Below are 23932 nucleotides of genomic sequence, written 5' to 3' on the forward strand. Positions count from 1 at the left end.
AATATTAGAAAGAACGTTTTACGAATTCTTTCCTCTTAATGACAAATAGATATAATTTTTTCATTAACGCAAGGGAGAGATTTCCATATTGTTGAATGAACAGGTAAAAAGACCTCTATGTTCATGTCTTTGTTGGTCATTTACACCTACACACTATTGAAGAGATTCTGGAGACACTCAGAATTGTTACAGTGCACTTCAACTCCATGATAAAATTGTCTTGAACATATGTGACCCTGCATCACATAACCAACAAAAAAAAATCGCCAGACATGGATTTTTAGTAAAGGGCAAATTCTGATAACAGATAATTTCATGGGGATGAGAAAGTGATGAATTCGGTCTGTCCTACAAAATAAACTAAAGGTGGCAGGAAGATCTGGGGAAGGAGAGTATTTGCAGAAAAGAAGAAGAAGTAAAAAACTGAAACTGAAGTCTGAAGTGCATTAAACCATTTACATTTCAATGCATCTAAACTTCTAAAGAGTCTGAAAGTGGGTTTTGGGTAGAATAAAATGTGACATCAGATGAAACTCTAAACTCTCACATCCCTGAAAGATTCATGTTAATCCGTTAAGAACAAGTCCAGAGTATACTTTGGCAGGTGTTTATGGGAAATGTGTGTTGTAGCAAATCAACCTGTCCTCAACGGGTTAAGGAATCAAACAGAACAGCTCACCATCAAACGAGAGGTGCTTCATCCTGGAGTTGCTCCGTGCCTCCCGGACTCGCTCCACCACGCGGCCCCAGGCGTCCTCCAGCGTCTCGGCGCGCGTCTCGAAGCCGTCGTCGCTGGAGATCTCGAAGACGAGGTGGGGCCGGTTGGACGTCCGGCGCGGCGTGTTGCCGTGGTTGCGCCGCTTCTCCTGCTCCATCAGGGTGAGGAGGAGGGAGGGGCTGTCGTCATGGTGATCTGACTGCTGCCCCAAGGTTGGCATGGCAGCGAAGAATGCATCATCAGCAGACAGGCCTGCATGAACAAGAAGAATGAGGGAAGACTTCAAGGTCATACATCCGTTTTGCAAACATGTAGAAATTCTGCATTGTTGAAGAATAACTTATCACAACAATGACACCTTACAGCAATACATTTGAGTGTTTTAAAAAAAGAAGAAAACAAACCCCCTGTCACTCAAGAGTACCTTCCCCTTTTGTACTAAAAATAATGGTTGGAAGTTCTTCAAGGTAAGAATAAACTTAACTGCAAATCAATAGCATCACTTTCCCCTCCATCATAAAGAAGTTTCCAGTTTTATTATTCCAGTGAAAGATCAGAATTACCTAACATCTACAATATACTGTACCAGCTTACAAAAAAGAAATCAACAAGGACACACAAACTTTGAGCCTCAGGTCAGGAAGGACAAAATCCTCCTTAATCAAAACAGAATAAAAAAGATAAACAAAAGGAAAACTGAGAGGTACTTAGAGTGTCTAACAGGAAATGTCTCCAGAAAGGTCTGATCAATGAAAAAGAAAAAAAAAACAAACAAGCACACACACAGGTAACTAGGAGCTTTCCCGCCCCCTTTTGTATATTTCTGATTGGGAAGATTGCTAGACTGCTACAATGGTCTCATTAAAATATTAGACATTCGTTGAATATCAGTAAATGCAGAGCTATCACTGGGCTCTGATTTCATGGAAGCTTTGGTATCAAAAGTTGTTTTGCAGGCAATGTCCGCCACCCTCTCATATTCCCCCTTAAAAATCCCTCACACCATATTTGATGTGTCACATTTACAATTGTAGAAAAAGTTTGAGGCAGATTGCACCACTTTGACTGGTAGCATTTTCCCATTGCATCTTCAAATTTGCATAAAGCAGTGCAGTCTAGTGTAAGTATGGAAAAATAAAAGCACAAGAGCATGAATATTCAGATAAAATATAGAAGCTTATAAGGAGAGCCTGGCATTCTTTTCATGAAAACAGTATCAACATTTGTGACAAAAGATATGTGTATTGGAAACTGAGAAACTGACGTACCTGACAAAATGTCCCGGTTTTCGTTTCCAGACCAGCCTGTTGGTGTTCCCTCCGACTCTTCCTTCGATTTTGAGCGCTTCTTGAGCTTGATGACAGCGCTGTTCCTGCTTTCATTAACACCGAAGGTGGGATTTTTCACCCTGGCTCTCGGCGCACTGGAGGGATTCTTCATCCTGACCTTGGTGTTCTTGACGGGAGAGGGTCCCGGGATCTCGTCAGTAGAATCCTTCTCCTCTTGGTCGGATCCCATCAGGCTGCCATAAGAGTCAAACCACACCTTGATCTGGTGGGGCGATTTCCGCCTCGGCCGGCTGGCATCTTGGGGCTGCCTGGTGTACGTGTGCTCCTTGCTGAGTGATTGGTTCGTGGTATCGGGTAGAGAGATATTGAGCTGAGCATTGACTGGTTCTTTGCTTGGTGAGCCCAAGCCACTCAGAATTCCGGTCATGCTCGCTTGACTAGTCTGCAGACTAGACAGCGGCGAGACAAGATTCTGGGTGGGCTGGACGCCTGGCAGAGGATTGATACCACTCGGGAAGTGTGGGCTGAGTTGTCCGAGGTTTGGCTGGACTCCAGCCTGCTGGATGATAGCCTGGAGGGTTTGGAGTGTGGGGGAGGCCATGAGCGGGGCGTTTGTCGGGCTGATGAAAGGGGATAGTACTGGACTGGTGACGCCCGGCAACAGAGACGGCACTGCCGCCCCAGGCAGCTGAAGGCCAAACGGTTGTAGGTGATTTGCAGATGGAAGGTGCTGGGCTCTCACGCCAGCAAGTGCATTGACCTGCTGGAGTTGACTGGCCATGTACGACTTCTGCAAGATGGACAAATAGTGATCCTGAGCTGAGCTGGTGGGTGGACTTGATGACATTGGCAATGGAAGCTGGCTCTGGGTACTGACAGAATTGATCTGACCGGGGGACACTATTGTTGCACAAGATGTCACAGCGATCCCAGTGAGGTTTATGTTCTGGAAGCCTATTTGAGTAACGGGAATGACACTGGGCACCACAGGGTTAACACCAGGATCAGAAAAGACTGGGTTAGCATTTGGGAGCAATGTTGAAACTGACTGCATAGGGGGTTGGCTTTCGAAGGCTTGTTTGGATGGTGATGTCCTCAACGTTAACCCTGCCGTTGGAGGAGCATCAGAAGCTGGAATTGTCAGGGGTGCAACCCCTGGCCTGATGGTTGCTGAACCTAACACTGGAGTACTCGATCTTTGTTGCTTCAAAGCAAATTTGACAGAAGGGCCACGAATTCTTACTCGTTCGTGAATTGCTGCTTTTAGTCTTATAGGGGTAGGTCCACGGAGTTTAGGCCCATTCATACTGCTCCTTAAGTTCACATTAGTTGGTGAGGTCTGTCGAAAGTCATTTCGTATGATGTACTGATTTGTGTGCATATCTTTGCCGACGATGACTCTATTCTGCTTGAGGTCGGAATGTAAGCTCATGAATTTCTTAAGGTCTTCTGGCCCGACCACCTTAGGACTGTTAATTCTATAGGCAGAATTTCCTGAGGAAACGCGAGATGCCTCTCCATCGAGATTAACTGACGGCAGGGAAGGGATCATCGCTTTCAACGGGCTGGCTTCTTGCATCCCCAAGAGATGTGAATGGCTGGAAATGGCTGGTTCCTTGCCAGGTGGGGTAAGTCCTACAGAAGTCCCTGTGATTGGCAACTCGCTGACTTCCTCGGCACCATCCTCGTTGGTCGTGATTTCGGAAATCATCCCAGACTCCGAGTCAACTCTTACAGTAACCTTCACTATCTTGGCTGGGGAGGACTGAGCAGGTGGCCCTGCCAAGGACACATGGTCCACTTTGGGGTCGGAGGGCAGGTCAGGTGACTTTGCGTCGACCGCGCTAGAAGTCAATGACGTGTTTTCACAAGTAGCATCAGCTTCCATTTTACTTCTCTTTTCCTGTCTCGTTGCAACTTTTCCATCCTGACAGGTGGTGCAGTCATCGGAAAGCATACGCTTCTTCTCCTTAACTCTGAGAACAGCATTATCATCTCTGGGAAATTCTCGTGCGACCACAATCTGCTTTCGAGGATGATTCATCCTTTCTGGAGACTGCTTCTCATCCATCGTCCTTGTCACACTGCTTTGCTGGTCACCATTTGCAGCGCTTGCACTAGGCTCTCCTGTTGGCTTCATTCGCTTTGCCATGCTCCTTGTTGTCTGTCTGCCTGTCTGTGTCTCCCCCGCACATTTCTCCTCATCTGATGATGTGGACAAAGCTGCTCTGCTTCTTTTCTTGTCGGCATCTTCGACTATGTCCAGCTGCGAGACGTCATCCTTGTCATCGGGAATTGAAACGCTCGAAGGCTCTCTTCTCCTCTTGGTCACATTCTCCCCATCACTCCCTGCAGTCTCTTCATCGCTGCCCACCTGCGATTTCCTTGGTCTACCTCGCTTCCTCTTCTCAACCAGCTGAAATACCTGGTCTGGCCTTGCTTCGTTCTCTGGGACGTCCTTTGGGACAGCTGGGTATTTCCTGGGTCTTCCTCTTCCTCTTTTCCTCCCATCTTGGTTCAACGGATAAGGACTAGTCTCTCCATCCTCATGTGAGGCTTGACGTGTTTCCTTCAGTGAGATGGTCCTGGTTTCCCCTTCGGTCCGAATATGATTCACTTCCGAATATTCCTCAGTGGAGTCTAACCTTGACAGAGAGTCTAAAGACTTCCTTGGTCTCCCTCGTCTCGGATGGGAAATATCTGAATGAACTTCACTGTTTACCACGTCCCCATCTGACTTTCTAGGTCGCCCCCTTCCTCGTGTGATGACACTGTTGTCTTTCTCAGGAGTATCTGCAAGGGATATTGGCAAAAAGACAGATTTCCCTTCTCTTCTTTTGACGCCATCAAGTACTTGTCCTTCTTGGTCTTGATTGGATAACTTGGAGGAGGCTCCATCCGACTTCCTGGGGCGGCCTCTTCCTCGTTTGGGGACAGCAATCTCACCGTCATGGCTACTTTCGAAGACTTCATCAGAAAAACTTAGTCTTTCTCGCCCAATCAAGACATCCTTCTCTTTCTCCTCTTGGATGTCTGTGACAGACAGAGAATTTCTGGGCGATTTCCTCGGGCGGCCTCGACCCCGTTTAACAACTGCACCCTCCTGCCCATGGTTGCGATCGAGGACTTCTTCAGATATGCTTGACCTTTCTATCTCAGTCTTGATGATCTCGACACCAGTTCCCTCTTGAATTCCATCCAGAATCTCTATAATATCCCCGTCCGATTTCCTTGGCCTACCCCTGCCTCGCTTCGCAACCTTCTCATGCTCTTGACCAACTTCACTAACATTCTCGATTGAGGGCAATCTTCTCGACAGATTTTTCCCCCTTGTGATCACCTCATTCTCTTTCTCCTCTTGATTATCATCATATTCCACATCTTGATTTCCAACAGGATATTTTCTTGGTCGCCCTCGCTTTCTAGTTTCTTTACTGCTTGGGCTGAGCAGATTGCCATTTTGCTGCCCTTTCAAGTCTTGATGAATACCATCCTCTGACTGCTCTGACGAAGATACTCTCCTCGACTGTCGAGAGCTCCGGCGAATCTGAGCGTCTTCAGGAGTCTCCTCTGCTGTACTCACTGCAGAGTGAAGGTTACCATCTCTCACATCAGGCACAAATGAAGAAGTCACGCTCTCCACACAATCCTCAAAATTTGCTATCCTTTGCAGCCTAGAGGACGTGCTCCTCATTGGGTACTTCTTTCTGCCTGGCGGACTTGTATCTATCGCATCCAGTTTGGGTGATGACAAATTGGAGTCACAGTCCGAACTGGGATGTCTACTTTTCTTCCTGGTTGGCTTGTTGGAATCATCGTCGGCACACAATCTGTCATCTCCATTGAGCAAGTCTAATTTTGGTCGAGTGTTGCTGCTCGATGTTTCAGTGTCATGGACATCACCACCACTCTCATTACTGCCCCCCATGCTTGAATGGAAGTCCTTTACAGTGGAGAGGGAATTTCCAGGGGACACATATCCTGTCTTGTTATTCTCTGCCTTTTGTGCAACGTCCATAGTGACCCCATCTTTTGCTGCATGACTGTCCACACACACCTTGGAAGAATGAGGGTGCACTGGTTCTTCACTAACGAGATGCCTTTCGATGAGGTTCTCCACCACTTTTTCCGGACACTTCTTCTGCGCATCCACAAAGGCCTTCATTGCACTGATAAACGGTTTACTGCTGATTTTCTTGAAGATGTTTCTGACAGGCTTGGGAGAGTGAGAGTCTGCCGGTTCGTAGCACTCGGAGTCGTTCAAGACAGCCTGGCTGCTTACAGGGGATTTTCTGTGCAGTTGCGTCGCAAAAGTGGCAAGGATTGGCTCCCTGTTGATGGATGGTGATTTGTGGTATGTCAAGATGTCCGATGACAAACTTTTTTGTGGTGTAAACTCATGTTCTCCTCCATCTTCAAATGCTTGCTCCTGAGGGACAGTGACTTCAGTTGGTATCTTGTCACCTTCCTCTTCTGCAACAAGAGAAGTTGCGCTTTCACATTTGTCTCTCGGGCTTTTCACTGAACTGCTGGAACCGTCTGGTTTCATTGCTACCTCTGCCTGTGCTACATGTGCAGCAGCGCCAATGTCACCCTCACCATCAGTGACAGAGTCTGATGCTTCTCTATCACAGTCTGGGAGGTCAATCCTCTGTACTTGCGTCTCCTTTAATCTGTCATCTACCTCATTACTATGACTGGAAGAGTTTAGCTGCACTTCACACTCTGCTATGCTCCCTTTGGGCTCAGTACTACCTGAAGGAATGTACTGCTGCAGTTGTTCAGTGAGAGCCTCTTCTTTGCCACCGCTTTCACCAATTAATGCTAGATCTGCAGCAGCAGCTGGGTGTTGGTCCTCGCAGCATTCGGTCCCTCCACTCAAATTCATGCCATGTGATGGGCTTGCATCTGGCATCTCTCCATGTTCTACGACTACAGGAAGACAAAGACTGTTTTCTGTGGACTGGTCACTCTTGCTGCTATCTGGTTTCTCCTGAATTGCTGAGGTCTCCAAGTTCGGAGTTGTCAGTGGCATGAACAATAATGAATTACTTCCACTTGAAATTTGAACAGAGTTATCCGCACTTACAACTCCTGCATCGGTTGAGGTATTTTCTGTATCAACTGTGGTGACTGTCAAGCTGTAACATTCTTTGCTCTCAGCAATGCTCTCTGAGAGGTGTGGAGAAATTGGGTTATGGATGTCTTCAATTGTATCATCTGACTCTTTATCAGGTTGAGGTAATGTTGTGAGTATCTGTTGACATTTTGAAGTGGTGTTGAATTCCTGGCTGACTACCTCCTCTTCCAAAATTGCCCTTGGCTCAGAAATTGATGTAGTTTCCTTTAAGATGCTGGACACAGCAGCTTCTCTCGAAATGCACCTATTCTGGTTCTCATCACCATCACACAGCTCATCTTCATGCACGGGCTCTTCAGTGATTCTGCTCTGCAGTAAACTGCTCTCAATGGAGTGGTTCGATGGCTCAGCATGCACTCGTGAGTCCAAAAGTTTGACATCTCCTTCATCTGTAGACTTTTCTTCACAGTGTTCAACGCACACACTTTCTCCTTGCAGGTCTTGTGATGAATCTTCAACACATCTTTGGTTGCTCTGATGCTGCTGGAGATCACCTCCTTGAATGTCATTCTGCGCAGCTGATGTTCCGCTATCATACAGTCCTGATTCCTCTCGTGGCTTTTCAGAGTCTCTTTTGATTTCTGCACTTGAATCGATTGAACAGTCTTGAGCGGGCAATTCCACATTTGACTCTGAAATACCACTCAATGCTACATTTGACTCTGAGATAGGCACTTCATTTTGACTCTCCATGTGAGTTGATGTTTCATGGCAATGTAAGTTATCCAAAGCGCTGCTCTGCTGACTTGCTTTCGACTCTTCCATGTCACTGGAATCTGCAGACACAACCTCTGCTTTGCCGTCATCTAATTCATGGATTATAATTGTATGACAGTCACTTGCTTCAGGATCTTTCGCTGGACTTGATCCTACACATGTGTCCTTTGCCAGCTCATCACCTGATTTGTCAGTAGCAATTGTTGAATGCTGCACTTCTTCACAAGAGCCGCTTTCTTTCGCTTCAGTCCCATCACTTGCGCAACCTTGTATAGCGTCACTCGTCTCGGGTGCAGTCGTCTCCTCAGATGATGATCCAGACGTTGATGGGGATGAGTTTTCATGGTTTTCCACAGAAGTCTGGCTCGAGATGGCCGGTGGAAAGCTCACCTGGGTATGATGAGCACCCAATGAAGTACTGGTGTTTTCTCTTTCTGCTGCTGCACACTCTGTTGCCATATCCTCAGATAGTGGGTCAACATTAGCTGATATTCCTTCAGGCTGCAGGGAGGCAACATTCTCAGTTCTGCCAGGTCCTGCCTCCTCTGTTTCCAGGACAGCTGCTGTTGCCTCTGAACACGAAGCAGGTGTCTCTGCAAGGACTGACATGGGTGATGGGACTTGAGTGGCTTCCGATTCAGGCGTATCTCCTAATGTTGACTGTGCTTCCTCCCTGATGGGAACTGTGTCTGACACAGTGTCTGCTGAAGTTAGATCTGTATTTTGCTCATCACTCACTTGGCCCTCAATGTCTTTATGTGTTGGCGGTTCTTTGTCGCTGGGGCTTGTAGACACTTTTGGAAGCGAGATGCTGTCAGCGCCGGCCAATGGGTCCGTTTCCCGATCAGTCACGGGAGAAATGTCGACAGTGATGGAAGCCTGACTCTCGGGTCTCTCCATGGAGGATCTCCTGGAATCCGGTCCCGAATCAGTATATTCACTAGAAGTTTCATCATACTTCTCATGTTCCTTGAGAGGCAGCTTCACCAGTTTCACAATGGGACCCGAATCAATAAACTCATGAGGAGTTTCCTCATACTTTTCATGTTCCTTGAGTGGTAGCTTCACAAGTTTCAGAACCGGAATCTTTTTGGGGCTTATCTTTGGTGATTCTGGATTATTTGGTCCTTCTTCCTCATTCACCATTACAGTAATCGGTGACAAAGATTTGCTGACCGAGGGTTCACTGACAGGTGTCTTTGCATCGTCAGAATGTACAACGTCTTCACCTGTGGGATTTGGCGAGCAATGATCAGTAGTACTGTTGCCCTGCTCATCACTTTCTGTGCTTTGTTCAGGGACATTTTCTTTGCCTTGTTCAAGCACATTTTCTTTGCTTTGTTCAGGGACATTTTCTTTGCCTTGTTCAGGGACATTTTCTTTGCCTTGTTTAGGGACATTTTCTTCGCCTTGTTCAAGAACATTTTCTTTGCTTTGCTCAGGGACATTTTCTTTGCTTTGTTCAGGGACATTTTCTTTCGAGACTGTGTCACTGTCTTTGTTGTCACTGTCTTTGTTGTCACATACTTGCTGGTCATCCAATGTCTCTGATTCCTGTACCACTGGCTCTGGCAATGGCGAGGGTGTAGAATCATTCGATAATTCTTCAGGATTCTCTGGGCTGATGCTATCAAGGTCTGCAGCGACAGCATCCATCATGTCTATGATGCCATCAGTGTCGAGCCCCGAGTTGGAGTTACCGTCGAGATCGATCGTCCCCAGGACTTCGTCGTCGGTGGACTGCTGGACGTCGAAGAGTGACGAGTCCGCCGCCAGCGCGTCCGCGGCAGTCTGTATCTCGCTCACCGTTTGGGAGCCTGCGAGCAGCGCGGCGACCTGGTCGAGGGCCATCGCCGCCTCTTCGCTCTCCTTGGTCGCTTCCATCAGGGCGTCGGTCAAGATGTCTGAATCCTCACCCCCCAGAGGCCCGCCCTTGCAGAAAGGGAAGCTGCTTGGACTATGCTCGGTGGTGTGGTTGATGTCCTGGGGCGTTGTGGGCGAAGCCAGGGGATTGACCTCTATAATACGCATGGTGTAAATACATCGTCTGCGAGCATCCACAGTACTCCAGTACACCCGGGTACACCTGCAAGTTGTCAACAAAGCAAAGACTTTGATTAAAGCACACATTCTTGTATCATATTCATTTACACTGTAATTTACAGAGATACACGCATATGCATGTTGTTGTATGAATGTTTTAAGCAACTAGAATCAAAGGTCTAAAAAATGTGGCAGCAAGAGACAGTTTTTAAGCAAGGCAGTTATTCATTCATCAGGGCATTCCCTGGAAACCATCTACCATCATAACTAATCACATGCGAACTGAGTTTATCAAAGTACTATAAAATGAAAAAATGCAATACAGCTATCACCGACCATGACAACAACAACAAACGCAAAAAAACATGATACCTAATTCTTTTTATTAACTATACACATACACCACTGTTAGAAAACAATCAAGAATTGCTACTGAACTTTGCTCATATTTTCCAATATTCATACCAACTATATTCTATGTGTAGAAGTACCAGCACTCAAATAATATGATAAAACAAATCAATAAGACTCTTGTGTATGGTAATAGCTAAAGGAAATGAAATATAATGGTGACTATTATCATCATATGCAAAATAAAGCTAATGGGAGTATAACTTACGAGAAGCTAATGGGGAAGAGTCCATTCGCTTGATCTGAGAGCATGGCAAGTTGGCCCAGCGATTCCAGAGTCCAGGACCCGATCATCACATTGATGTTCTTAGCCTCTAGCCCTGCGGCGAATGTCCGGTTTGGCTTCATATTGTCCAGGCTGACACAGACACGACGCAGCACTCCAAAGCTCTCCGGTCCCATTATCTGTTGATCAAAGTCAGAGTCAGTGTGAGGTTTACAATAGTCATTTATTGTCTATCATCCACATCTTAATAACTAGACATAGCCAACATCACAACTTTCACAGATATGCCTTTTTTACACACAGTCCAAATTCTGTTCTCTATCCGTACTGGCGATTTGGATGCATATAGGAGAAACGGTGTACATGTAAATGGAGCTGCCCACCTAGTGATAGCTTCGTAAAGGTAGGTAGCGTATACCATAACAGTGTTGTAATCTATTCTACCTATTAGAATCATAGTCTGATTTTTACAGTAATTGAAACATCTTGAAGTAAAATCTGTAACATGTTTCTGTTAGGAATATTACAGATGCATCAGGTGAGTTTTGCAGGAGTTCTATCTGAATTTCAAATCACTCTCTTTTTGTGTGTCTTCACTATCTGAACTCATCCGGAAGATAGAGAAGTCCAAAAGGTGTGACTGTACTACTCATATCTGCTTCCTATCAGGCCTCAAAACCTTGCAAGTAAGCCTATTACCACAAATATCTGTCACACATCTCCTGAAAACTGTTTATGTGAAAAAAACCAGGGTAATCTCTTAGAAGTCATCACAATCAGACAGACTTGCATGGAGAACGGTCCCGTTCTCCAAGAAACGGGGCGTTGTCGAGAAGAACTCACCTCCTTGTCCACTTTGTCCGAGTGGGTGAAGCAGTAGACCTTCTTGTCCTCCTGGAACACGGCACTCCTGGACCTGGCACACATGAAGTGGAAGTTGGCGGGACAGCCCCTACTGCAGCAGCCCACGGTGGCCCCTAGGTTGCTGCACACCTCGCATCGCTGGGGAGATGTGAATATGTTTGAGCAGTTTATACAAATGCACGATAGCCAGTGAGAGAAAGATGGGGAATACCCCATCTGATTATAAAAGCAGCGTGTGATGACAATGAATTATTTGAACACCACATCTGTACTGTAGCTCATGGTAAAGCATAGGATTTTAGAACAGCTTTATAGGGAATGCCAACCCCATAAACAGCAGTGCTGTATTCTGAGGGCTAAAAAGGTGTATTTTTGGTGAAAAAAATCTGTACTTTTACCTTTCCTACAATATTCATGTATGGTAGTAGTAGTAGTACTTGTAGTAATAATTCTCTTTTCTTTTTTTTTTCTTTTTTTTTTTTTTGGGGGGGGTCTTTTTCATGAAACCTGCGGTATTTTTGGCTAAAAACAGTGCACAAATAATGCAACAAAAAGGTAATATTCCCATCAGAGGACCAAGAGGACAATCACAACACCACAGGGGCATTTCCTGAAGCGTTTTGTACGATTTTTTTTTTTTAACCCAAGCTTTTATAAGCGACTGAAATCCTTGCATCGGAGTGGCTGAGTACAAACTTGTCTGACACAGTTGCTGGCCAAAACGCTTCGTGAAATGACCCCTGCCAACATTCACATATCAAAATTAGAGAGATTCCAAAGAGCTATCAGGAAGATCCGTTTGTGTATTACATGCAGCTCACTAGGCAAAAATGATCTCTAAATCAGGTAAATGCTTTTGATGATCTCTGATCTCAACTTGAGGAGACATTGAAGTTTTCACACAGCCTCCTGGAAAATCAGGAAGACTCGGCTCTTCTGCAAGTGCACGTAATTCAAGGCAGAGCAGCAGTCTCTTTCAGGTAATCATCCAGACTCACAGACACAATAAATCTATGGGTACTCGAATGCTCTCCTAAAGCCAAATATACCATACTGTACCTGCAACAGAGGAGCGCTCAAATGCTCCCAAATTGAACTGTACCGAACCGAACCCAGACCACTTCCTGATGTGCTCCAAAAGGGTACCAAAAGTGAAGAATGCATGTAACATGCACATACGTCATAATGCAGAGAGTTCATTCTCTTTGCTTGGGAAAGCTGTAAGTAGTACAAGCGCACCAGATGAATGACCCTTTCGCCACAAAATGCATGGCCTTCTGCTAAAAGTAACTAATGAGGTATGCTTTCTCAACAGAGCGCTCGAACGCTCCAAATCTAGCACAGTTCAGTATGGTACGCTTTGGTTCAGTTTGCTTTGGTTCGTTTTAGAGCACTCTAATGCACCCCCTCACATGGTCTTCGTGGCACACTCACCATCATGCGACCTCTGGATATCGCCGCATGGACGTTGATGAGGGAGCCGTCGACTTCTTCAAACACTTCTGCCGACCACAGAGCACAGTTGATGTGAATCCACTCATCCTACAGGAACACAAAGATCAAAGATAAGTTTTCAAATTGTGACTCCTTTACTGAGAGACTAGGATGAGAATATCTCTATTATGAATTGCTAACTTCCATACTATATTCTGGCTCCTGTTGAGGTTCAAAGTGAATTTACAAAACCTTGGCTGAAGTTATGTACAGTACTCACTAAAATGGATAGAGGCACATGGGACTATAGGGCAGAAGAAATTACTGCAAAAGGGGTCGACATATAGGAATACAGCTGTGCATACTAGTAGTTGTTGTGGCTCTACATAAAAGAGACCATACACTGACAGCCATGAGATCTGGAGTTCCAGTCAGTCTAACTGCAGCGGCTGTGCCCATGGTCCAGGAACTTTATCCTTACTGCAATAAAGTCCAAGTGAGGGGCCCACTCGCTTATATGCATTCATCACTTCCTAAGTGGCTACATAAAACAAATCACAATGCAATGCCAATCAGAATGTAGTACTAAGCCATTCCTTTTACTCTTTATCATCTGCAACCCTGTTACATAAAATTTCAACTTTATTTTGATCTGGAGACCCTAACGGGAATGAACATCCAACAAACATAAAAGGTCTACCTGTCCACAGTAGAGAAGCCTTCCAGCATTGTTTGGGTCATCGTCACCCATCTGGCCACAGAGGCAGCAACGGCGGGGGTCTGAGATGTTGTCAGGAGAGGTCAAAGGGTCATCCTCATTTGACCTCTTACCTCCTATAGGAGAGATGGCAGATGAGGCAAGAAGTGACATACTCAGTAATCAGCAAGAGATAAAAGTTTACTGTAAAAGAACCTATCAATCTAAAAATGAAAAATGCTATACTTTAATTATGTACTTGGAACAATTATGCTATTGGTTTGAACTCTGGCAGAGAAAGAGGTCCAACACCAATGCATGTCCACTCCTGCTTGCAAAACAGAGGAAGTGATATCAGCATCTATGCAAATGGTGGTCCATGGGCACTAAAAATTGGTGTCAGGCTAACAAATTGTTCAGGTGTATCTTTTTGGTGGCCAGACTGGCAACTGAGTCTCAAAATGTATTGTTATTTTTGCTTTTATATTGGACCACTACATCTCTTTTTTCGGGCATCCAAAATTTCAGATTTAGAGATTTTAGTGGTCCGACTGGGCCACCTGACAAAATGTTAGTGTCGAGTGTTAGTGTTGCTGAAGGAGTTGGTGTGTGATATGACACTATACAAGGGTTTATCAGTTATTGACCGTGTATTCCTAAATAATCAATGCCCATAAAACACATGAAATGAAGGGCTGATTACTACCTATGGAGATGCATCAAATTATTTTTCACAGCAGTATCGCTCAGTAATACTTATAGTAACTCTTCTAACTGTGGTCCTTCACAAGTGAATTCATGGCAACTGCTATGACCTCTCACTTCTTGTCATATTTCAAAATCCCATAATGTGACAATAAAAACTATCAATAAATGAAATCCCTTCCCAACATCATCTGTTACTACGGCAACGACCCCCTCCTCACCGATGATGGAGTGCCTCCTCCTGGGCGTCGGTAGCTTCTTGAACGGGGATGGCTGGGCGGTGACTGATGGTTGCAGGGCGCGGTGTCTCCACTGGGCGTACTCATGGTCCATGTGGGGAGGCTGGACGGCCTCGGGAAGCATACCCCTACAGGGAGGTCAACAAGTGAGAAGAGGAGAGAAATATAAGGATAAAAGGAAAAACATATAAAATGGATAAAAGGAGAAATATATGGATGAATTGGAGAAATATATATGAAATGGATAAAAGAAGAGATATATGGATAAAAGGAGAAATATATGGATAAAAGGAGAAATATATGGATGAAAGGAGAAATATATGGATGAAAGGAGAAATCTATGGAGAAAAGGAGAAATATATGGATAAAAAGAGAAATATATGGATGAAAAGAGAAATATATGGATAAAAAGAGAAATATATGGATAACAGGAGAAATATATGGATAAATTCCGAGACAGGGAGATGGGTATAAAACAAGGAACATAATAGGGAGAGGGCAGGAGGGGGAAACAAACGAAGGGAGCTAAAATTAGAGAATTAAGCACTGTTTGTACTCTAATTACTCAAAATTTGTTGGGCCATACAGTACAATGCAGTTCTGCCAAGACACATTTATGACATATTCAATGACTTCCCATAAAAGGTCTTCGAATGGATACTCCCGGAGACAATGTAACCTAATAGGATGAAAAGCCCTTTAAAAATATATATAACACAAAGCAATTCTAAATTGGAGGTAATTGAAAGATACCTGATGTAGTGAGCGGTGAAAGCTGAAGGAGATCTAGAGTAAAGAAGTGTGAAGATGGCCAAAGAACAGCTCAGCAAAGCAAACTTGCCTGTCCTAGATGGATACATATGATGTTCATGTTTCTTTCTAAAAGCATATGCAATGACCAAATACATGTGTACATTGTCTATTTGGCATTCCAACTCGTATCTATTCAATGTACCATTACTCTGAGTAACAAGTAATAGAAATGTGACACAACTACAGCAAAAATATTGTTTCCTCTCCTTTATTGCTATGTCAAAGTCTTGTCAGAATTAATTCTTATTTGCATTAAAAAAAAAAATGTGATGCTGTTGTGAGCAAGTGCAGGTAGTAATAGCAATAAATGGTATTAGTAAAGCACATGACTGTGTCATGTCTACTGTTCAGCTCAAGTGTTACAGGACAATGATGTAACACAGCAATATGACTAATGATGATCAGGAGGACCTTCTTTTTAATCTAGGTTTAAACAGGGTGCAAAAAAGAAAGAAAGAAAGATAGAATGTCTGAAGATATATGATGAATATTTTCATGAAGAATTTAGTGACTTGGTTAAGTACAGACCAAAAGGCATCAATAGAGGTCAACATACATTTGGACTGCAGGAGCTTTTAAAGTAAAATGTCTATTAATGCAGGAAGAGTCATTGTTAAGGGAAAATAGCCACAAAGGGCACACCACAACGAGTCAACATACATGATGTTGGCATTGAAGACAGGTGTTATCTGAATAATAGAATTGGTTTTCAAGTTCTCTTCACCATCTTAAACATTCTTTTCTCTCCCCTCATTGATTGATAGATAAATATATTTGATTTGGAAGCATTATCATCATTGTAGCAAAGATAGATACAAAGTTACAGTCAGACCTCTCCTATCCGGACATGTCGGGACAAGTGCTAATCCGGATAAGGGATTTGGGCGGATATGGAAGATCAATGTTTAACACACACAGCTGCTGAAGAACAATCGCCTGTACAGGGCCCTCATATAATGAAAAGTTTTCTGTTCAAGTTCTTGCGGTGATCTGGGGTGGTGAATGTCTGAATGCATGTTATTTACATGAAAATTAGATGTAAAAGTATGTTAACTATGATGAGAATAATATGTACAAGTATTTCACGTGAGTTTGTGCAAGAATTTTGCTTGAGTTTGAAATCTTCTTTCTCCCCGTAATTATAACATTGAAATAAAAATCACGCTGAAATCGCATCTGGATAATAGAGGAATCCTGATAAAGGGAGACCCCCGGATAGGAGAGGTTGGACTGTATGTTTTAGTCTCAATGTCAGACAACAACTTGTTAGCACGGCAAACTCACTCTGGATACCTCTCCTCCTTCTTCCACATGGGGGAGCCCTCCACATCAAACCAGGGGAACATCTGCACCATGATTTTGACAAACACCCCCCTCGCCACTGAGTTGGAGCGCCGCAGGCCGGGCGTCTGTTCCGTCTCCTTGTCGACGGCGGTTTGGAAGATGGCCATGCAGTCCTGGCAAAACTCATCCTGGGGAGATTAAAACAATATTTGGTATGCATCACAGTTTTGAGTATCATACAGATGTATATCATAAGACGGTGACATGGATACTAATCGAATGATTGGCTGACAGAAGTCATGTGACCAGTCTTTCATTTTGCCTAACTTAAGTTTTTACTCATGACCAGCAACTGCTCAGAGATAGCATTGCTCAAGTACGTGACTTTGTTCATTCAGCTGGCTTGCCATAATCATACTCACTGATGTCACAATTGCAATCTTTAGCAGTGTGCACGCAAGCCTGTCAGTAACTTGCACCAAGAGTTGGTAAGTGCTACTGGGCTATGAAAGCCAGCGTTTACAATAGAAAATGCAGAAATCTGGTTTCCTTCAACGAATTCCCATGGGTTCCATGATATCATAACATTTTTGTGATCATTTCATACCAAGATCTCATGAATCATGCTCACAAGATACAAGGAGAAAGTTCAGGAAATGCACATACCACACCAAAGTAGTGGCCAGCCATTATCTTTGCCTTTACTTGCTGAAGGCTGCTAGGTCTCTTGGCATCATCGTCATCTTTCTTCTTGACGTCAGCGTCGCATGTCTTAGCAACCTGCAGCAGGGGAACCATTGCTCTCTCATCCGCAGAGCTGGCATCCACGACTACCGTTATTGCTTCAGGGACTGCATCATCCTGCCCTGTGGCGCGGTCACCCGAGAAGGGAGACTCGGTCTTTGTGCCGGGTTCGGCTGTTGTTGCAATTGCAGTGTCAGGTGTGGCTTTTCCCCCCTGCAGAAATGACGAGTGTGTTGGTTTCACGCTGGACTCAGAGTGGTCTGTCGTCAACAGAGCTGCTCTGTGAGATTCGTCAGCCACAGCCCCCTCTGATTCCAAGGCTGGAGCGCACTCTCTGTCGCTATCCACTTCCATCTTCACTTCTGCGCCGTCTTCGCCAGCGAGGTGGATGTCCATTTCTTCTGCGGCAGAGTCGACGTCGCTGCCAACGTCGGCTCCTGCACTTCTGTCCTCGCAGCGATTCGGAGATGGGGGTTTCTTGTGAAGTGCACTCAAAGCAATTTCCTGATTTTCCCCGCTTGCTGCCACAGTACTGTCTTGGGTAACACTCGAGAGAGTGTCTATATCGTTCAGCTGACCGCTTTCTCCCTCAGCAACGGGGGCACAGGCACTTTGGTCACTCTCTGAAGCAAGCTCCGTACTGGTTGTCAGGACTTTCGCTGTACTTGATAAATGACCGACAGTAATGGCCAGCACATTGTCTTTGGTTGCCCTAGATTCACTGTTCTCACTGGTTGCACATGGAATGGCTTCTTCAGCTGAAATGATTTCACTGTCAGAGGCAAGATTGGAAGACAAGTATTGCTCAGGAGTTCTCTCATTACATGGACTCGCCTTGGTGTCACAACCCTCTCCAATGGGTACTGTACTACTGCAAGAATCATGAGGTTTGGACACAGGGCTTGTTGACCGCACAGTGGAAGAACGATCAACATCCAACACTACAGGAGTCCTTAATGCATCATCCGGTCCAACCTCTGATTTCACTGAGCTCTCTCTACTCTGGTCATCAACTGCTGAGGGTATTGCACTTCCTTCTGTAATGTCCATGCTTTCGTCGAGGGACAATGCAGTCTCTTTTGAGCACATTTCCGAAGAATCACCTTTAGAACCTCCTCGCCTTGACAGCTCAGCCATTTCTCTTGCAACTCCTTCTCCTCTCACTGCAAGCTCATCACTTGTAATTTCTTGGTCTCTATCGTTTATTCTTTCTAGAGAATCTCCTAGGATTCTTTCGTGATCCTTTGCAGTATCACCAACATCATCAGCTGCTAGCCTCCTCACATCTTCACCAGATTCCTGTTGCCTGGACTCAACTTCTGAGGCTGCGGTGTCCTCACCTCCAGTATCATCCTTTCTTGCCGTTTCCGCAGAGACAGCGCTGCTTCTCTGCTGCCTCCGCCGCCTCAGCACCCGCCTCACAGTCCGCCCCCTCCGGAAGGAGTACGTCTCTTCGATGTCGTCCTGCGTGGACGATCCCGCGCCGTCTGTCTCCATGGCCCTGGAGCTGTCCGGCGTGGGGGTCTCCCTCTGTGAGGATGACGCATCGCTTGGGGCCGGTGACGATGCATTGTCACGGGAGTCCTGGGTGGTTGCCGGGGACGATCTATTCGAGTCGCCAGGCTGCACTTTTCGTAGGTATTTGAACTGCAAGAAATGGAACAGAGTGAGAGCGTGATATGATCTGATGAGATGAGGTCTACATTGAGACAGCGGGATAGATAAAACACTGAGTGACTTTGACTGCTCCTGCTTAAACATGCACATACAGCTCCTCCTAATTCTGCAACACTTCATTTCAGCTTGACCGTGGACCATCACACATGTGCGTACTGTAAAACCCAAAATGTTTGTGTGCATCTAAATTTTGCGCATTTCCCGAGAGCCTACATTCGCAAAATTAAAATGCATGCAAAAGTTCCTGTCTACATTACATGTATTGAATGCCAGTGGCAATTCCCTAAAAATTTCATGCCAGGAAAAAGGCCATCAACTCCAATTTGTAAAAATTCCACCCTGCAAAAACATCTTGCTTTGCAGTAATGTGTTGTTCTGCAGCCTGCTATGGAAATCATCACTGTTAACAATCTGCAATGACTGTTTTGGAAGTTTTGAGTTATTACTCATTCTTATTGAGTGCGTTTATCCACCCGCAGACTTCATGCAATCGACAAGGCACCACGGGGCATTCATTCAACTGATAACAAAAGTGGAAGATGGTAGGTGGGGCGGAGAGTATTTCGTCTAACCTTTTTATTGGGCCAGAAGAGATGGCCGGCGCTCTTGCAGTTGTTGAGGGCATTCAGGACGTTGAGGAAACCAGCGTGGAGCTCCTCGTTCACCTCATGCTTCCACCGAGTCTGCCTGTTGCGGCCGCAGATGGGGCAGAGGTACGGAACCGAGTCCGGCAGCTCAGTCAGGATGCGGTATTGGTCATCTGTCAAAGAATAGACAGAAGACTTTATGTCATTACAGGTTGTGGCTCTCTTTGTTTGTTTGTTTGTTTGTTGTTTTTTTTTAAACAGACCTGGGTCCCTGTTGCATATAACTACGACAACATTCAAAATGGAATGGTAGGTCTGCAATCAATGGTAACTACCGCAGCAACACAGCGTCATAGTCAATCAATGCTACGAAATAACTGATGGTTAACATTAATTGCACAGTTCCCATTACCATAAAGTTACCAGAGATGAGGCATTGTTTGTTTTTGTTGTTGTTTTTCTTACAAGATGGACTAGTGTTGTCCATTTAATGAGAGGGACAAAGAAGATGAATGCCGAAATTTTTTTTTTTCTTTTTTTTTGTTGTTGGAATATTTGGGTGGTGGTAATGAAGACTTTGTGATCAAGGCATTTACAGAAATACTGGGAATATATTTTTTTCTGGTATTGCATCACACTTTGCCATGCATTTTGGTATGACTGCTACACTAAGTGACATTTGTTTGTTTGTTTAGGTTTCTTTTGCAATTGCTACACATAGAATAGTACATCAATTTGTTCAAAATATATGTCAATCAACTCCAATCACTATTAAACTATGAGAAGGGAATTTGCTCCCTGAGATGCATTTCAAAATAAAACCAGTTACAATGACTGGTAAGGCTTTTTACTCCAACTACCTGACAGGTTCTCGCATTTGGCATGGACCCATCTGTCGCAGTCAGAACACTGCATCATTTTGGACTCAAAGTCGTCGTCCTCATAGCACTTCTTGCACACCGGACAGTAGTTCCCTGGATTAGTGAGAGACAGGCAAGGGGAAAAAATGTACTTTGGACGAAAAATGACGGCACGTACAGATAATCTTCAGATGTCGGAAAATACGGAAACTATGATGTTCACTGAATATGTCTCCACGTGTTTGACTTCATTCTATTAATTAAAGTCTGTGTTTCCCTTTCGCAACCCTGAAAATCAGATTTCTTTCATAAGTAGGAATATTGTAGAGGTAGGTGATTCAAACCTTTTCTCAAAATACTGAAACTGGAAAGTTCTTTGTGATCGAGTGGGAAACAAAAATACAAATTTCCAGCGACTCCTGAAAAAATTTCAGCCACTATTTTCAGTGCAAAATGGTTGCAGATTCACATGTGACATGGGGTTATTTTTTCTATTTCTTTTTTTTTCTTATCCTCTGAGGTGTATTTCCGTGAGATCACATACAGAATGTTGGGAGACATTCTTCAACTATGCAAAATTTCATGACAGTATCAAAAGCGATATGCAACCTTTACAGTTACTTTAGACATGGAGTGATATTGAATTAAGGTACGGTAAAAGTGTACATTTTCGCACATTTTGTGCAACCAGAAACTACTGTGAAAATAAAAGCATGCAAAATATTTTTGCTTGTGGTATGTTTCTGTTATTTTATGACTTGATTCCGCGAAATTACAACTGCACGAAGCTCACCTTACCTGACCAAGCAAGAAAAAGTATACATGTGAAATTTTCCACTTTTACAGTATTTCTTGTTGTTGTTGTCAGTTTGTATTGTTTTCTTGGTGGATTTGCTTTATTGAATTTTTTTTTCTTCTATGGCTGTAGATGAGCTTCAGATGTTCACCTTTCTCGAAGAGCTTGCCACACTCCTGGCAGTGGGAGAAGTCGTGCATCCACTGAGACTTGGAGTCCGGGCCCGGAGTGGTGGCGCCGCAGCTCTTACACTTGACGCAGCGAGAACAGACCTACGACAAGGGGAGAGACAAAAATAGCAGGGGCCTTCAATTTCATGTCAGCTTGCACAGAGTACTTCCACAAGGCCATGGCCGCACTCTACACTTAAAAGCGACTGGAGACATTTTACGACATATATCAGTGATCTACGACAGTGTGTACCAATCTGGCATCCCAAACCCTTACATTTTTGTCTGGATGACATTTTCATTGTTTAATCTGTCTTTGCTCTTTTCATACAACAAGCGAACAAAAAATTGACAATGGAGTGGATTTTTCATTTTGAGAGCCAATCAGCAGTGACTACAATGTCAGGGTTTTACCAAGAGGCCAAGACTACAGTATATGTGCGCCATGTAGACTGCCATTCTACAAGATTTTAAGTGTGGCATGTAATCTGCACACTCCTGCTATTCTGATCTGAACAAGGTGCCTGGAGTTGAAATGTAGTAGAAGGTGTGTCACTCACCCAGATTTTCCTCTTCTTGGATGGTTTGGTGGGATAGTTTGGTCCCAGGCATTCGGCATGATAGCTGCTGTGGCATTTGTGGCAAGTCAAGAGCTGCAGGTGTCAAGAGGAAAAAAACAAATACAACAATCAGCATGTGATAAGACTATGTCATATATAGACCTACAGATTACAACTGAAGGTGACAATTTACACAGTGCCACCTTGGCCCAATATGACACACAAGGGAGTAGAAATGATAGTTTCTGGAGTGAAAATTAGCTCTTTCCAAAGCTGCTCTCTATGTTCCTGCACTCAGAATACAGGGAAACCTCATTATAACCCGGTTACCAGGACCACTGATTTGAGTTCATTGAACCAAGTACCTCATTGTAAACATACTAAAAAGGAGACCAATTAAATGCATTCATGGAAAATCAGGACTACAAAATTCACCTTCTTAAAAGCGATATCTCATTGGGGGCCAGCTCATTATATTGCAGTTTCCCAGTACAAACTTTTACAACTTCTACTACCAAACAGGAGCATAGATGGATACGGACATACAGTTTTATACTCTCGTTTTCATGAAGTCCCCGGGACCGGTGATTTTTTTTAAATGTTATAAATATTGAAATTTTGTTATAACCAAACAGCATAGTGTATAAAAAGGTATATAGATGATGATTTTGCGACCTGCAGTTTGATTTTGTTGCAAGAGGAATTTTGATATAACCGTGTTCATTATAGGGGAGTGCGCTGTGACACAGCAGGAAGAGACTACCTAAAGCATGTCAGTCATGTGAATATCATGTAAATAGAATTGGAAATAGCAATCCACGCACCTTGTCCTGATGGTCGCAAACGTGACAGAAGCGGCAGTTACGGCAGCACCAGTTCTCCTTCTCGTCCGGTAGAGGGCGCTCTTCCTCTTCCAGACAGAATTCGTGGTACGGCTCACAGCACACATTGCAGTATATGAGCTGCAAGAGAGAGGGAAGTAAAGGAAGTACACATGTACTTAATCTTTCTGGTTGAAACTGGTTTTGCAAAGCACAGGGACAATGCAACAATGCGCTGGAGAATGGACACCTTTACTGGATAAGCAATGTAAGGCCTCTATACAGTATGTCCCAAAAAAAATTACAACGGGACCCCCCGCAATGATATCTTTAAAAATGGTGAATCGATCTAAATAAAAATTCAGGGCATGAAACTATAACTCATTGCCCACATCTTACAGAAAACCCCATTCGATTTGCTTCAGTGGTCAAAGAGAAATGAGGAATTTTGTAGAGGATGTCGGGAATCTCTTTTGTCCAAGTTCTGTCTTTTATTCACGCACTAGAGCATTGAATTGCTAAAATTGGAAAAATTAGACTCATGACATGCTTTACAACAATCTACATTTTTCTGTGACCGCTTAACCAAATTGAATGACGTTTTCTGCAAAATAGAGCTAAGATGTTATATTTTAAGGCCCCGACGTAGCACTTAGACAGGTCGATCATTTTGGATGTTATCAATTCGAAAATTTGATTGTAATTTTTGAGGGACATACTGCAGTATGTCCCACAAAAATTACAATAAGATTTTCGCATTGATAACATCCAATATGATTATTTTTTTCAATGCTACTTCAGGGTGTTAAAATATAACATCTTAGCTCTATTTTGAAGAAATCCCCATTCGATTTGGTTAAGTGGTCACAGAGAAATGGGGATTGTAGTAAAGCATGTCATGAGTCTGATTCTTCCAAGTTAAGCACTTCGATGATTTTGTGTGTGAACAATAGACAGAACTTGGACAAAAGAGATTCCTGACATCCTCTACAAAATTCCTCATTTCTCTTTGACCACTGAAGCAAATCGATATCATTGCGTAGGGCCCCGTTGTAATTTTTTTTGGGACATACGGTATAGAAGAATATCACTGAAAGTATCATCACATGAATGTCTGATTTTTGGTAAAATTTGATG

The 23932-nt window shown here is 44.0% G+C and overlaps 1 protein-coding gene across 1 annotated transcript in view; it reads right to left on the reverse strand.

Annotated features, from left to right (window-relative positions):
- The window catches only part of LOC139743432 (uncharacterized), a 38884-nt gene that overhangs the window by 5276 nt on the left and 9676 nt on the right, over window positions 1-23932 (reverse strand). Inside the window, 14 exon segments of the mRNA XM_071653916.1 lie at window positions 680-970; window positions 1987-9950; window positions 10527-10723; window positions 11388-11546; window positions 12843-12950; window positions 13543-13668; window positions 14455-14611; window positions 16581-16768; window positions 17247-18971; window positions 19574-19761; window positions 20449-20562; window positions 21396-21516; window positions 21975-22067; window positions 22799-22936. Coding sequence (XP_071510017.1) covers window positions 680-970; window positions 1987-9950; window positions 10527-10723; window positions 11388-11546; window positions 12843-12950; window positions 13543-13668; window positions 14455-14611; window positions 16581-16768; window positions 17247-18971; window positions 19574-19761; window positions 20449-20562; window positions 21396-21516; window positions 21975-22067; window positions 22799-22936 — 11569 coding nt within the window.

This window comes from Diadema antillarum, unplaced genomic scaffold (assembly GCF_040938485.1).
Source record: "Diadema antillarum isolate AM-2024a unplaced genomic scaffold, OU_Dant_1.0 seq00001081_RagTag, whole genome shotgun sequence".
Lineage (NCBI taxonomy): Eukaryota > Metazoa > Echinodermata > Echinoidea > Diadematoida > Diadematidae > Diadema > Diadema antillarum.